Source organism: Chiloscyllium plagiosum, chromosome 2 (assembly GCF_004010195.1).
Source record: "Chiloscyllium plagiosum isolate BGI_BamShark_2017 chromosome 2, ASM401019v2, whole genome shotgun sequence".
Classification (NCBI taxonomy): Eukaryota; Metazoa; Chordata; class Chondrichthyes; order Orectolobiformes; family Hemiscylliidae; genus Chiloscyllium; species Chiloscyllium plagiosum.
This window is the reverse complement of record NC_057711.1, coordinates 129,462,892-129,480,200: the sequence shown is the minus strand read 5'-3', so window position 1 is coordinate 129,480,200 and position 17,309 is coordinate 129,462,892. Positions and strand designations below refer to the sequence as shown.

General features: G+C 38.5%; 1 protein-coding gene across 1 annotated transcript in view; it reads right to left on the bottom strand.

Annotated features, from left to right (window-relative positions):
• LOC122558088 (fibrillin-2-like) overlaps positions 1-17,309 on the bottom strand; it is a 318,053-nt gene that overhangs the window by 141,388 nt on the left and 159,356 nt on the right. The window contains exons 15-19 of the mRNA XM_043706411.1: positions 16,545-16,667; positions 14,362-14,514; positions 11,907-11,960; positions 8,838-8,963; positions 4,610-4,735 (exon numbers count right to left, since the gene is read on the bottom strand). Of these exons, the coding sequence (XP_043562346.1) occupies positions 4,610-4,735; positions 8,838-8,963; positions 11,907-11,960; positions 14,362-14,514; positions 16,545-16,667 (582 nt within the window). The remainder of the gene's footprint in view (positions 1-4,609; positions 4,736-8,837; positions 8,964-11,906; positions 11,961-14,361; positions 14,515-16,544; positions 16,668-17,309) is intronic.

The following is a 17,309-nucleotide window of genomic DNA, read 5'->3' as shown; positions in this document are numbered from 1 at the left end:
GGATTGAGTTTAAGAGTCATGAGATCTTGTTGCAGCTCTATAAAACTTTGGTTAGACCGCACTTGGAACACTGTGTCCAGTTCTGGTCACCCTATTATAGGAAAGATGTGGATGCTTTGGAGAGGGTTCAAAGGAGGTTTACCAGGATTCTGCCTGGAATGGAGGGCTTATCTTAGGAACAGAGGTTGACTGAGCTCGGACTTTTTTCATTGGAGAAAAGGAGGAGGAGAGAGGGCCTCATTGAGGTATACAAGATACTGAGATCAAGTTAAAAATCACACAACACCAGGTTATAGTCCAACAGGTTTAATTGGAAGCACACTAGCTTTTGGAGCGACGCTCCTTCATCAGGTGATCAGGTCACAATCACCTGATGAAGGAGCATCGCTCCGAAAGCTAGTGCTTCCAATTAAACCTGTTGGACTATAACCTGGTGTTGTGTGATTTTTAACTTTGTACACCCCAGTCCAACACCGGCATCTCCGAATCAAGATAATGAGAGGCATAGATAGAGTTGAAAGCCAGAGACTTTTTCCCAGGGCAGAAATTGTTAAGATGAGGGATCATAGTTTTAAGCTTTTTGGCGGAAAGTATAGAGGGGATGTTAGAGGCGGGTTCTTTATGCAAAGAGTTGTGAGAACATGGAATGCATTGCCAGCAGCAGTTGTGAAAGCAAAGTCATTGGGGATATTTAAGAGACTACTGGACATGCATATGGTCACAGAAATTTGAGGATACGTACATTAGGTTTACCTCACATGAGGATCAATGGTCGGCACAACATCGTGGGCTGAAGGGCCTTTCTGTGCTGTACTGTTCTATATTCTATGTTATAATAAGATTTGCCTCAAAATGAAGAAGTTAGTTCCCAGGTGGTTGAGAAAAGTGAAAGGCTTATTTTTTTCTCTGACATTAATAACTTGCTAACTATCTGAAATGTATGTTATATTTTAAAACCCCTATACAGAGTGAAAAATGCATAATGAAGACTTTTTTTTACTTACTCATGGGATGAGGACGTCACTGCCTGGGCCAGCATTTATTACCCATCCCTAATTGCCCAGACGGCAGTTAAGAGTCAATCACATTGTGTACTATACACAGAGATCTCACACCTGTCCTCATTATATATGCTTGGCCCACAGGATAGATTCCAAATGATTTTCTCAGCAGACATTTTTGTTTTGACAGCTGAAAAGAACAGCTGACCTTGCCTGATTGGCATCATTAAGCAGTTATAATAAATTGTTCCTTCTGTGATTTATTTGATTAATGGCTCAATGTTTATTTGTACAAGATTGGGTGATGGGCATGTAAGACTCATGGTGGATATGAGGAGTCTTGACAGGTGGATGGGTGAACATGAGTTGGCATGGAAGGATCAGAGGGAGAGCACAGGAAACATCTTTCAAAAGAATCTTGAGGCTAGTCTGATCCCATGAAATTGATGTGTGAGCAGTACTTGCTTGAGGGAGGTGGTGGTGCGGTGGGTGGTAATGGGAGGTGGGGAGATATCAAATCTCCTAATGGAGTTAGTTAGAATCTTAGTGCAGGGGCTGGGTTCACTACCTGCAGCCTCATCATTTCCCACTGAAAACTATTCTGGGGAGAATGGTCAGGAATTTCAAAATTGGGTTGTGCACATCTTTTTAACTCCACAGAAGTCCAGGACTGAGCCTGTTTACCTGAGATCTAAGCACACTGTCTCACTGTGACATTCAGGCTCCTGACTTCGCATTATTGACCTATATGCTGTGCCTTAGGTAAAAATGAAAAGCGATTCTGTTCAGAATCAGAAGTCACATGACACCAGGTTATAGTCCAACAGGTTTATTTAAAATCACAAGCTTTTGGAGCACTGTCCCTTCATCGGGTGAAGGAGCTGGCTTCACTGATGAAGGGACAACACTTTGAAAGCTGGTGATTTTAAATAAACCTGTTGGACTATAACTTGGTCTCATGTGACTTCTGACTTTGTCCACTCCAGTCCAACACCAGCACCTCCACATCAAAAATAAACAAGACTTTATCTTTAGTTCTGAATGATTAGAAGTTGCTATTGGTGTAAAACCTGTAAACCTGGCCTTGTGTTTAATACTATGGAGCTTTGAGTGGAAATATAACTTTGTATATGATATCTTAATGCATCAGAATTTACAAGTGCAATGTGAGGTTGTTTTAGTTTCATTGGCTATCTCAGATATACTGAACAGTAGCTCTATGACCTTTTTTTTACATGTTTATGAAATGACTTTCAGGCAGATTGAATTATTTGATAGACTGATTGCTTTAATCTCAAGTAGAGGTGAACATGTTTGAGCATCTGACATGTCAGTGCAACAGCCACAATCTCACAGCTATCATTTATTTTGAGTGAGTCAGTTAATAGTGAGGAGAATAAACTAATAGTATAAATATAAGGACAAGTTAACCACATATCAGGCATTGAAAAAGCACAAATATAAGGACCTGCGCTTGAATGGAAGAGAAAATTGATTTTATTTTCTCAAACTAAGTGCTTCAAAGACAATTTGAATGAACTGCATAACTTGATATTAAATGTACTTCATTTAATCATAAAGGAAAACCACAGTGTTAACCAGGTATGGGTCATTGAGTGAAGGAAAACAGAGCTAAGTATTGTCAAGTAACTTAGTTTATGACTGGGTTTTACACAAATGTAAACATGGAGTATACAGTTTTCCATTCTGTTTTACCAAACCTTACAATCACACTGAGACTTTGTGTTCTAACCTTTCTGAAACACACATCATTCTATGACCAAATACTGTATCTGTTTCAAATCAGAAATTCAGTTGTGGTTTTAATGTTTGCTCAAGGGCTCTGATTACATGTGTGCATTACATTAGAGAAACAAGAAAGAAGTACCTTTTGGTTTACCACTTCCAAAATATTAGGATACCCTGGAATTATACATCAAAAGACGCCTGTTTTAAATTAGCCCTGCTATGCTACTTGGGAGAATATTTAGTGTCCAGCCTGAAAAATCCAAACTCCCCAAACCACATCGAAAGCAAGGCTTTAGTGGAGTTTATAAAAATTGTTAACAAAACAACAGCATCTGGGAAACAACAGTAATCTACTCAAACCATCTAACAAGCCTCCTCTATCCTTCCTCTTCTCTAGAAGGAGTTTATGAACAAATGGGATGTGGTTTAACACAAAGCTGCAGCTTCCAAAAAGAGTTTTCACTGGGATTGCCATTCATCTCTTGGTAGTCCCTGAGGTAGCAGTGGTAGGAGGCAGGAACATAATCTGATGGTCAGAATCGATCTCACCACCATCAGTTACATGGATAGGCAAACAGCAAATGGCTCATTTCTTGGTGGAGTGAGTAAAGGATGAATTCTGGTGTATTGTTTTTAGGTTGCACTTCCTACCTTATGACCTTTTATTTTCTGTCACCTTAATGCCATTTTTCTGTAGTATAGCACAGAAAGGTGCGGCACCGTGGCTCAGTGGTTAGCACTGCTGCCTTACAACACCACAGAGACCTGGGTTCGACTCCTGCCTTGGGCGACTATCTGTGTGGAGTTTGCTCCGGGTGCTCCGGTTTCCTCCCACAATCCAAACGATGTGCAGGTTAGGTGAATTGGCCATGCTAAATCACTGTAGTGATAGGTGCATTAGTCAAAGGTAGGGGAATGGGTCTGGGTGGGTTTACCACATACCAGGTATTGTATCTGAGACAAACATGCTCTACAAGTTTGCAGTTCAAACCCAGCTGGTGAAATTGCACACTCAGCTATTGGAGATTGAGTCTTCTCAAAACATTGCAATAGTGGTTGCTTTTAACCAACTAGTCAACTTTAAAGATTAGGAATGGTTTGATGGTTGAGGTGGGCTGCTGATGTTGGAAGGATGGTTCAATAATGACAATTCAAAATCATATCCGTCACCTTCATTACTATCTTCAATTTACAACCAAAATGCCAAATCCAACAAACAAATTAGCTGATGAACAGCAATGCTGTCTATGACTTGCTCTAAACTATTTCTCTGTCTGATACCTTTGTCCATTAGTTCCTCACTGACCTCCTCCAGCAGCTGCAACAGAAAGTTGTTGCAGTAATTCTGCCACTTTGATTTTTCTCTTTGAGGTTGGGAAATGGAAAGGATAGAATTAACCAGAATCTGGTACATAAGGATTTGCTTAAAAACACGTCTCTGATTGAAGGCAGGCAAATGCCCAGCGTGTATCTCTGGCTGCTATAGAATGATGAGAAAATGTAATTGTGCAGACATTAATGTGGAGGTTTTCTCACTATGAGGTGCTAAAAGAATTTGTATGTAGTGATTTTCTCCACTTGTAACACAGTAGGTAACCTCTGTTACTGCCCAAATGAATGTTGTCTGAAAAAACAGCAATTGATTACGTCAACACTGGTATTTATATTTTAAACTACTTGTGATTTTGTTGGAAAGCCCATACTGTGGAATTTATTCTCATTTGCTCAAGTTCTCTTCTGTAAGTGATTTGGGCAGGTGATCCTTTGCAATGCAGATGCTTGCTACTTACTGCCTTACGGTCAATTGCTATAAAGAGTGGATGTCATTTTCAATTGAGTGCATTCATTAAAGTCCTCACCTTCACACATCTCAGAGTCTGGTTTGAAGAGGTAGCCCTTTGGGCAGCTGCAGGTGTAGCTACCAGGTGTGTTCCGGCAAAGACCATTATCGCAGAGGAGCCTGTTCACTGCACATTCATCAATGTCTGGAAGGTAGAAGAGGTGGCAAATCACAAGGAGAAGAGACAAACAACTCAAGAAAGAATTAGCAAATCTTAGCAGAATAATTAACCACAAATATAAGGTGTTGATTCTTTTCGATGAGTATTTAATAATGTCTAATAAAAATAATTTGGTGAAGTACCTTCATGATTCCTTGCTGACTTTGTCAAGTCACATTTCCACATCAATCAGTTCACAGAATAAACATCCATTATTTATAGCTGGGGATACAAGCGAGGGTCACCAATTCTTGCTTGCTGCTTGTCATTATATGTTATTATGATATAGTTTAAAACTCCCCTAACCCCAGTGTCACAAGAGTTTGTATGTAGTGACTGTCTCTGCTTGTAACACAGTAGGTAACCTCTGTTAATCAAATGTAAATAAAGTGCAGCAAGTGATTTGATTTCATTACTTGGCAGAAGCTATTTCTCGGAGCAGAATGCTTTTATGTGTCATGTAACTATAATGAGTGTTACGTTATATGCCTCACTAACTATAAGTTTGGAACTAATTGTTTTGTAGGACACAGAATGGTTCATGGTACATCATCTTATCAGAAGCTCAAAGTCTTCAGGTTAGTTTCAATAATCATATGCTTACAGCGCACCCTGTGGGAGTGACTGTGAGAACACTGCCCCTTAAACCCAGTTTGTTAAATAAACACTCGCACCAGAAGCAAGAAAAGATAATGACCCGATACATAGGAAACAGAAAATATGTAAAGTATATAGAGGAACCTCAATTAACCGAAGGACATGTGCGGAGAGTATTTCACTCGGTTAATCAAATTCCGGATAATCAAATGCCGGATAACACAGTTTAGCCAAGCATAGGGACATTGTGACCTTGCTGGACAATCTGATAATCGGATAATTGAATGCTGGATAATCAGAGTTCCTCTGTATATAAAAAGCAGAGCTAAATCTCTATTCAATAATGGAGTATTAAATTTGGAATGTTAGTTCAAGCTCATTTGCAAAACTCAACTTTCTAGAGATGTGGTCTTGAGAAAGAATTCATCATATCACACAATGTGATCTTCAAATCACCCGTAAATTCTCGGATTCCCAAATATCAAAACAGGATTTCATTTATTTATTTATCGTAAATGTGATTACAGGAAACAGCAGCTACTTGATCCTTTACTGCTCTGGCCACTGGTTTAGTGCTTTTATTGGATTGCAGAACACAATCCACAAAAGGTAATAAAAGTGCTGGAACTCCGTGTCATAAAAACTGAATTCAACATATGCATGCACTCACAATAAAGCAGGACCTAAGTTATAGAATATATCTACATTAGGTTTAAACATAGTGGTTCCTTGCAAATTTCTGATCAAGAATAGATAAAACACTCTAGTACTTATAGACATTACAGTATTTGGCTGTTGCTGCCTTGGCAAGCTGTCTCATGATGCAATGCATTAAACAAATAAATTAAGAAAGCAAAAGCTTAAAGAATATTTGAAGAAACAATATTTTTGACGAATGTCAATGGAAATGATTTTCCTTTGCCAAAGGCACAAATGATCTTTGGCTCTCAAATCTCCATGATAAACAGATGTAGAATACTTCGGAGTTAAACATGAGCAAGAAAGGAAAGACTTTCAGTCATGTTCTCTCTTACCTCACTACACAGAAATGTACCATTAAAAATAATTCCATTTCATTTAGTTCTAAAGGACTTCCTTCTAAAAAAAAACAAAATGTGTAGTTCATTGTAATTTGTGTACAATGTTTCACAACCTTTCTTCCTTTTGTCTTCCAAACTTTATAAACACCATCTCTTGGGATCCCCCAGGCTAAGAGGATAAACCTTCAGCAAGTTCAGACCTAACTGAGACTGCTCTGTAAGGACCATGTCATGTAAGGTGTTTACGGTCATAGCGTTATAGAGCTGTATGGCACGGAAACATACCTGTCAGTCCAACTGGTCCATGCTGACCAGATATCCTGAATTAATCTACACCCATTTGCAGGCATCTGGCCCATATCTGTCTAAACCCTTCCTATTCATATACCCATCCAGATGCCTTTGAAATGTTGTAATTGTACCAGCCTCCACCATTTCCTTTGGCAGCTTGTTCCATACATGCAGCACCCTCTGCATGAAAATTTAAATGATCTCTTTTAAATCTTTCCCCTCTCACTTTAAACCTATGTCCTCTAGTTTCGGTCTCCCCTACTCTGGGGAAAAGACCTTGGCTGTTCACCCTATCCACGATCCTCATATGAATTTCTTTTGATTTGTAATATAGATACATATTAATATCATTTAATAAGAGTTTGGATTTTGAATTAGTGGCATTCGGGTTTTGCTCTGTGTGTGAGAGGGTGTTTTTATGGTTAACTTATTAGTATTTCTAGACTAAGTCTTTTTAAACCAGTATGAGAGAGATAATTCCTGGAGCACCAATGGGACTTTGTTTGCACTGGGAAAGTTTTAGGTTTAGATATAATAGAGTGAAGAGAGTCAACCTGCTTTTAGTTAGTATGATCAGAGGTTGATTTTTGTTGAGGTCCTGCTTTATTGTGAGTGCATGCATATGTTGAATTCAGTTTTTATGACACGGAGTTCCAGCACTTTTATTACCTTTTGTGGATTGTGTTCTGCAATCCAATAAAAGCACTAAACCAGTGGCCAGAGCATTGTACAGTGAGCTTTTGGCTTCAGTTGTTGGATGTTCTGGTCAAAGATGGATGCATGAAACAGTTCTCCTAGAGGAAGGAGTTAGTTCTAAAGACATATGTTAACTCAATGTAAAGAATTAATTTAAAAGTTCCAAATCAGAAGAATTTGGTTAGAATGCTTAACGGTATTATTTGAAGCTGAGAACGTCTAAGGCCAGTTGTATGAATAATCAAAAAGCTATTAAACTCTTGAGACTGGGATCTGAAAGCAGCAGTTAGTTAAATATATAGATGTGATAGAAAAAAAAGAATTCTCTTTGGTCTTCCAGTACATGAAAAGGATGGTACTGAGAGAGAAAGAGTATTGTATTTGTACTGCGTTTTGAAATCTTTCAAAATGTATTTTTTGTAAATAGCTTAGGTCAATCAATTTTATCACCTTTTCTTTTGAGTAATAAACTTAGGTTTTATTGTTAAAACCAAATCTGTAGTATTATGTACTTGGGATTCAGTGAAAGATGTCCCTGTTAAATTTTTTCAAAATTACGATCCATCAAGCCAGATTTCAGTCTGGATTCTGGCTTGTCCAGCAGTAGCATCAACTGAGATCAATTCAAGTAGCACAAGCAGAGATCCACCAGATCTCTGGTGGCCCAGATGGTCCATGTGCAACTGGACTCACATGTTTAATTTTGGTAGCCATTTTTAAGAATAGAGTACTAATAACTTATTTAAAGTGTTGGAAAAATCCAAAAGCTCATAAAAGAAGCTTTCAAACTGTTGCTGGCTATTTCAGCAGACAGCCAGTGCGACTGAAGGTTTCTGTTCTGGAGAGGGGACAATGTGGTTACTGGACATGCTGCGAGAGAAAGAAACACAGAACAGAGATATAAATAAATCACAACTGGAAGAAGCATAAGTCAACAAACTTCTCTTTCCACACTCTTTAACAACGGACTATAACATTTGGAACAAAAACAGAAATTGCTGGAAAAACTCAGCAGTTAGGCTGCCTCTGTAGAGAGAAAGCAAAGTTAATGTTTCATGTCCAGTGACCCTAGTTCAGAGTCTAAAAGAAGGATCACTAGACCCAAAACGTTAACTCTGCTTTCTCTCCACAGATGTTGCCAGAACTACTGAGCTTTTCCAGCAATTTCTGTTCTTATTTTGAATTTCCAGCATCCTCAGTTTTTTGCTTTTCAAAATAAAATTTGGAATGCTAGTTCCACCCTATTTGCAACTTTCTACTAAAATGTGAAGTATGCAGGGCATTTATTTTTCCAATAGTTTTTACCCTAATAATTACAGGAAATGATCTTCAATTGAAATCTGATTGTACAAACACAATTGCCTGGGCTGGCCAATGGTTGGTGTCTTCTTACAGGTAGGCAGAAGGATCAACAAACAAAACAGAAAAACTGGCTTGTTGTTCAATTGTACAGTATTACTTACCCACACAATTCTTCCCACTTAGGTCAGATTCATAGCCAATATTACAGATACATCGATAGCTGGCATGAAGATTTTCACATATTCCATGTTGGCAAATATCCGGATCCAGATCACATTCATTAATATCTATTCACCAAAAAGCAACACAAGAAAAGTATTTAAACATATGTTTTCTATTTAGATTGCTAAATACATTGCTTTTTTTAAAATAATATTTTATTGCATTGCAACAATTTACTTTTACCTTCTATGATAAATATACGCAAGAAGACTTACATTTATAAACATGAACTAAAGGTTCAGCTTTTAAAAGGCTTTACTCCTGTTGGAGCCTGACCTGAGTCCATTTAGATATCATTCTCACATATTCTTTAATTTTCTATTCATCAAAAGCAATCGATGAAGATATGTGGGGTTAATGTTTACAATTTTCCAACAGAGGTGAAATCTCCCAAAACCGATATTGTTCAAAAACTGGACATTTATTTTGGTTAACGTTTTTTAAAAATGCTGTCCTGATGTTGGGGAGACATGAAAGAGTTGGCAAATCCAATTGTCCGAAGTGAGTTACTACCAGCAGTGACATGGTCACGAGGCAAGAGTGCTTCACAATCATATCACTTGGTTTTCCTACATTCTCTGGCTTAAGGCATTCCAGTTTGAATGGACACATTCCCATTCACTTTTTTCTGAAAATTGGCAAGTATTGACCCTCGCTCCTGATGCTGTCATGTGCATCTGTACTTGCAACATGAATGTAGACAATGTCCCCACTGTTTAGTTTGAGATTACTCTCAGCATGGATTGGTTGGACTAAAGGGTCTGTTTCTGGGCTGCATGACTCTGTAAGCATTTACAACTATACTCCTGCATGACTGATTATACACCACATTGAAAAATGAAGATTAGCTCCTTCTTGCCCTTCTCAATGATAAATAATAGCTGACTTTACGCATCCAGGTAATCTTTTAATGCAATTAATCACTGGAGAATTAAATTCTAATTTTTTTCCTTTTAAATAAACAGGACAAACTCATGACAACCAATATCACTGGACCCTTTCGAAAACACAGCTGTGATGTTGATTCTCATTTAAACTACAAAACTCAAAAACAAATGCTTTTGGTACGACAGCTTTTATAATATTTCGCTTCACTGCTGGGTTGCTGAGACCTCCCTATGGAGTTTGCTTTTAACTGTTTCCAATTTATGTGGGAGATACAGCCTTGTCACCACAGAGTGGCAAAGTACATTGAAACTGTCATTGTGCATAACCATCATTGCAACATTTTTTAACATAAATGCCTTCACAGCGTGCGGCCCAGTTACTCAGTGTGTTGCTGTACAAACACACTGTCCAATTACGTGGGAAGTTGAACGAGGTTTTGGTCACCACCAAACCCACATAATGGGAATTGGGAAGGAAAGCTGAAATGTTTGTTTACAGGAATAAAAGAACAGCCCAGGGCCATTGAAACAAATGACAGTGCTTTCCCTATTGCCTACTGCATTCCAGTTTCAGTTAAGAACTGGGGTTTTTGGTTCTGTGTGATTCAGCACTGCACCACATATTTTCTATTCAAAACAAGCCATTAGAGATCATGTAACTCCCAACCAGGGTAGCAATTTCTGTTTATAATCCAGTGTGGAAGACCTATTATTTATTAGTGGTAATAGCAGCAAACCTGAGCTATACCAAAAATGAACACAATGCAGACCACCAGGAAGAGGAAACTGCAATGCTGCCTTTATATCCATATGGTCAGTACAAAGGTGACATAGGAACCCATATCTTTACACAAGCCAAACTTACTCCATCAAGCAATGTGCAGTAAATTTAGGAAATATCTTCCCAATCCAGTTGTTTAAAAACAACTGTTGCACTTACTCAAAGGATCTCAGAGATATGAATAAATACACAGTACCATCATGGGACAGAACACTCTTCATAAGTTCACATTGTCTTGAGCTAATAAACAACACAGTTCAATAATAGACTCTAGGCCTAGATCTTGAGGTTGGGTTAATGGTAATGCTATCAATGCTAATGAGTAAATTGAAAAGCAGGTTCCTATGGCCACACAAGGAGAAGTAAACCAGGAAGCTGCTGCCCAATTTGGTTCCTCCTGAAGTTTTATTACAGTGGCATTTTGCCAAACGAGTTAGTCTGAAAATATATGGAGACAGTGAAGTTATAGCACTTAACAACTTGTCACCCAGCAGTCACTGTAACTCACAACGATTCTGGACAGATGTCTGTAGAAGCAGGATGTTTGGGAAACGCAGGTTATTGAAATTCCCACCTCCCGACTTCACCCTCTTGTCCAAAATACATCTTTGAGCTAAGAGTGGAACTTATCTGTCTGTATGAAGATTTTTCAAATTGATTAGTTAAAGAAATATGGGTCCAGATATTCCCCTCGACAGAGAGTTTCTTTGACATGGCAAAAATAGAGGAGGTCTTAGGAAATCCTAAGTCTCATGCCCAAACACGGCTTTTCCCATTTTCACAGGGAGTTAGTTCAGGATTTGCAATGTGTAGCTTGTGGAAACAGCTGGTCATTTCCCTATAAATCTTCAGCAAACAAAACAGGATTCGAGATAATTGCATGTACAGCAGGTTCAGCTATAACGCGGTAGTTCCATTCTTGGGCAATCCCATGTTCTAAGAGACTTGTGTAACAGCAGCATCCTTTAAACAGATGGGGCTGGAATCACGTTATGACCAATACACACTTTAAAAGTTCATGCTTTAAAAACAGTGTCCCCAATTTGTCAATCGCATTATAGCAAATTCGCAATAACAAAACACACGTTACAGAAGAACCTGTAATTATCATTTTCTGAAAGGATGGCTAATTCAGATTTCCAAATGAGGGCTGAATAAATCTGACTTAAAGTTATACTTGTGGATTTGTTGAAGAAACCAAGTCTTCCTAATGTACTAAATTTTGGACATATAACTAAGCAATCTTTTGCTCAAGAATTAGGATCGAGAATTGATACAGATACAGATTAAGCAAAACATAAACCCCTTTTACTGTGAAATGAGAATTTTTTTCACTATACCTCTTCCATCAGCTGTGATACCAATTCCACTGCTACACAGCGCCTGGAACTCAGCTGTAAATGCAGATCAAGAAGTTGGTTAGTAATCATGAATTTGGAAAGCTGACTATTTCCAGAATAACATTAGCTCATCTGATAATAAAATTACTTACAAAGATGCAGTTTCAAACAGAGTCATACTGATAGCACATATAAAACATACAGAAATGTAAGTGATATTAAATCATTATGTTTAATTGTACCTTAAATACAGAATAAATGGAGGTATCTTATTAAGCATCCTTTGGATACAACAGACACTCAATGAATTAGAATTATGCTAATAGGTAGTTGCAGATCATAGAACCCCTAATGTGTAGAAACAGGCCATTTGATTCAACAGGTCCACACCGACCCTCTGAAGAGTATCCCACCCAAACCCATTCTATTCCTCTGCATTTACCCCTGACTAATGCACCTAACCGACACATCCCTGAACACTATAGGCAATTTAGCATGGCCAATTCACCTGACCTGCACATCATTGGATTGTGGGAGGCAACTAGAACACCTGGAGGAAACTCATGCAGACACAGGCAGAATGTGCAAACTCCACACAGACAGTCGCCCGAGGCTGGAATCGAACCTGGCTCCCTGGCACTGTGAAGCAGCAGTGCTAACCGCTGAGCTACCATGCTGCCCAGTCAGGTCAGGAAAATGGCAACTGACAAGCATATCAAGTAGGTGGAAATAAAAATAATTTATGAATTTTGAATAAATTTTAATCATAGTTCCCAAATTAGAAAGCAAGTGAAAACATTAACTTATCATTTTTCATGTGTAGTTGTTATGTCTACAGAATACTTATACAGCATTAATCAGTAACTGAGGACTCTGAGTCTGTACATGATGGGGTTTAGAAGGATGAGGAGGGATCTGATTGAAGCTTACAGAATACTGAGAGGCCTGGATAGATTGGAGAAGGAGTAGATGTTTCCACTGGTAGGAGAGGCTAGGACCTGAGGGCACAGCCTCAGAGTGAAGGGATGACCCTTTCAAACTGAAATGCAGAAGCATTTCTTCATCCAGAGGCTGATGACTCTGTGGAACTCAAAGCCATAGAGGATTGTAGAGGCCAAATAATTGAGAACAGAGATAAATAGGCTATTGAGAAACATATCAACCATGATCAAATGGCAGATGGGGCTTGATTGGCTAAATGGCCAAATTCTGCTTTGTCACATGGTCTGATACGGTCTGTACTATTATAGCCTCCATCTGTCTTCACCTTCTGTGCACTGATGTTGTGCATTGGAACCAAGGCTGTGAGGGAAAGCTCCCCTGTGTTATAGCAATGACTACGCTTTAAAAGTACAACAAAGCTTTTCAGGATGTCCAGAGGTTGTGAAAGATGCAATAAATTCTGAATAGCATTCCATAGCACAACAATGAGACTAAAACTAATTGTTTCATTCCTTCTGATCCCTGAGGTTAGACCAGCTAATACTGAGCTCAGGAATTCTTGATACTTCTTAAATAAACACAAAGAACTGCATGTACTGGAACTCTGAAACAAAAACAGCATGTTCTCACACGGGGTCACTGGGCTCCAAACATTAACTCTGTTTCTCAAAAGATGCTGCCAGACCTGCTGAGTTTCTCCATCACTCTGTTTTTGTCTGTGATATTTCTTGGTGGCTTATTGTTAGCGTAAGCACTGAGTTGCCTGGGATAATGCATTCTGCATACAAGATATACATTGGAGTCGAGAGTGTGGTGCTGGAAAAGCACAGCCGGTCAGGCAGCATCCAAAGAGCAGGAGAATCAACATTTCGGGATTCCTGATGAAAGGCTTCTGCCTAAAACATCAATTCTCCTGCTCCTCGGATGCTGCCTGACCGGCTGTGCTTTTCCAGCACCACACTCTCGGTTCTGATCTCCAGCATCTGCAGTCCTCGCTTTCTCCTCCAAGATATACATTCGATACAGACATCCCCAGAAGTACCATATTTAACTCTCACTCAGCATTTAACAAGCACAAGTTTGATAGATCAGCAAATAAATTCTTTCTAAACAGACATTAAGGTGAAAATCAGCTCAGGATTCAATGCTTCTAGGATTTACAGTACAATCTGTTCAAGAATTTTTTTAAAAAAAGAACATGATACCAATTCAGAGCGAGGCTATTCATTCTATTTTAAATCAGTTCAGTATATAACGGGAAAATTGTCTGTGCAAGTTGCCAAGGTGACAAGCCAGACACAAGAGATGAAAATGATCTTGGGCTGTAGCACAAACCAGGTGACGGTGAATTGACAGCTTATTTTACATTTGCTCAATTTATTTTCTCATGAAATTGAGCTATATACAGTAGTTTTAAATTATGTATGCAGCTGTTGGAATGAAGCTAGACTGCGTTTTTTTCCATTCTTTTTAAATTCTCCTGCTTTGGCATGCTTCCAGGATGAAAACGTACCTGAGTTTTTCGCTGGACAAGGCTGGCATGGCTCTCCGAACCCATTATCTGGACTGGCACAGCAGCACTCAGACTTTGTCACTGCCCCATGGAATGCACGGACACATAGTCCCTTCTTAATTCCTCCGTAGCATGTGCTGCGCATATGTGTGTCTAAAACAATAAAAGAAAACACGCTATAAAGAAGAACTCACAGCCCTTGAATGCTGCTCACAATGTCTGGAATTTGAGTCAGGAAATCCTTTCTGTTTATCAAAGCCCTATTCAGTGTGTGAGTTGTGAAGACACAACTATTACACAGAGAAGCAGAGATCATCTCAGCGCTGTTGGATGGACAAATGAGCAGCCTCCATGCAAGCAGCACTTGTGTAAATACAATTTTAAAAACAAAAATACTTTACTGAGCTGCAATTCAGTGCTTTGTCAGTGAAATGCTAGTGAAAATACTGTTGAGCTTACAGTATTAAAAATCTCAAGGCTCCAACTCTCACAAAATCACTGATCACCTAAACAGAACTTTTCAATTTCATTTTTCTTCTTGTCAACTGTTGACAGTTTAAAGAAATGATAATCTACAGAATACTTATGGAAAATGCCACCACTGATACTTTAAAGTATTGAAGTACATGAGAAGAATTTACATAAAATGGTCCTGTTTCTAAAGTGGAAGCAAGCACTGAGTTTAAATGGATTTATTTTTACAGTTCATGAAAAGCATTATAGGTCAAGCAATTTGTGAGAAGCAAGGCTTTAACAAATTCACAATAGAATTTAAACATACTAATGGGGGAATGTTAAACTCCAAGTGTCAGCTCCTGAAGTTTCCCCAGAGGGACTGACCTTTTGTATCTATTAGACATCTGGTTCAATTTTTACAGCTCTATACAACACTTTAGGGAAAAATAAAGCATCCTTCAAATATTGGTGCAATTCTTGTGAAGTGTTGCTACATTCCCTTGTTTTATGTGTTGACTTTGCTTTCAGGCAGCACAGTGTCATGCAAACGCTTTCTAGTAATAAATACTGTTCTGCTCAAAGCTGACAGTGGTGTTGAGATTTCAATGGGGCAACAGGCTGAGAGACAGTATGAGGAGTGATTTTTTTAAAATGGTACCCATTCAAAGAAGATAGAGAAGGATTTCAACATTATTAGTTTTGCAAAAAGTTCCGTCCTCAGAATTAATGCTCATTATTAAATTGCCAGTGGACTTGATCCACTTGTCTGCTGCCACCTTTCATATTATCAGAAATACAAAAGGAGATTTGTCTTCAGAAATTTGATGACTGATGTCATCTGACTCTTTTCGCATGCCTGATAGTACAAGTGAACCAGCAGGTAAAGCACAAGCTGATCCAGTTTATAAAATCCTACAAAAAAAGTGCATTTTGGGCATGAATCAGATGTGGCAATGGAACCCCTTCTGATGCAGGGTAACTAACAAAACTTTATTAGCAGTGGTTGAACTTTTAGTTTTATTCTTTATTTTTGACAAAATACTCAGAGAGACTGTATTGTTTAATTTTTAACTCTGCTCCTGATTACTATCCTGTTTTAATTCGGAAGCTAGTGCTTCTAGATAAACCTGTTGGACTATAACCTGGTGTTGTGTGATATTTAACTTTATCTTGTTTTAAGTTTTTGTACCGAGGTACTTGTACATAAGATGGCATCATTTGTGACAACACTGAAAACCTTTCAATCTACTTCTGTACACATGCAAGTGTTAAAGTCTAAATCTAAATATAAAAAGACCTTGTAATACTTTTTACTGCTTTAGAATTGGAGGTTTGTAAATAGTTTTAAGCTTTCTGTTATTAATTATAGGATACAGAAAACAAGCCATGTGTAAACAACACATAAATCATTTTCACAATTTATTTGTAATGATGGAAATATTGAGTATGCCAGAAACTTCAATCACTTACATATAATTCAATAGAGATTTATAAAACATCATTTATTTCAGTTCTCCACTTTTTTCCATGAATATGTCAATTTGACTATATTCAAACAGTCTAATCCAAAATAGAAGGGGTTTTAAAGATGTCTCTGAAAAGTAATTTGAATTCCCCAAAGGTCTGAATCACACAAAGTTCTGGCATATTATGAAAGAATTAATAAAGAATGACAGCAGTGACCCTTCTTACTTGGGTCACTGTCTGGAATTATATATCTCTCTTACCAACACAAACCCGCCCATCCACACCAACAGCGAGGCCTGGGGGGCACTCACACCTGAAAGAACCTTCAGTATTGATGCAACGACCATTCATGCAGATGCCTGGAGTTTGGCATTCATCAGTGTCTAAACAGAGAAGCATAAAATATTACATTCTCAACATCATTATTTCAGCTGCCACAGAATAATGAAAGCTGTCCTCTTAATTCCGTTTAAAAAAAATTGGCTTACTTAATTTCCAGATGTAGTACTGCCACAGGACTAACAGTCCTTTTCTTAAAGAATGCTGGGTTCATAAAACTCTCAAACTAAAATAAGTGATGGTGGGGTGGTATGGGGGGTGGCTGTTTTAGCTTAGTTGGCTGGATGGCTCACTTGTGATACAGAGTGAGGCCAACTGTGTGGGTTCAATTCCGACACCAGCTTAGGTTACCATGAATGATTCTGCATCTCAACCTCTCCCCACACATGAGTGACCCTTAGCTTAAGCCAACACCAGTTCTTGCTGTCTCTCCCTAATCAGAGAGCAGTGCTATGGTCTGAGGACACTATGTGACTTCACCTTGCATACTAAAATCTATAAACTTTGAAAGCACAGTCCACGTGCATTGTGAAATTATCAGTTGGAACATTTTAAGAGCAAGACAGAATGTGTTAATGTCCTCAACCTATTCAAGGGTCTTCCATTATAGTACCTCAGTCATCAAAGAGCTCTCAACTTTAAAGTGACACTTATGATACTGTGTCTACTAACTTTAAACTTCTTAA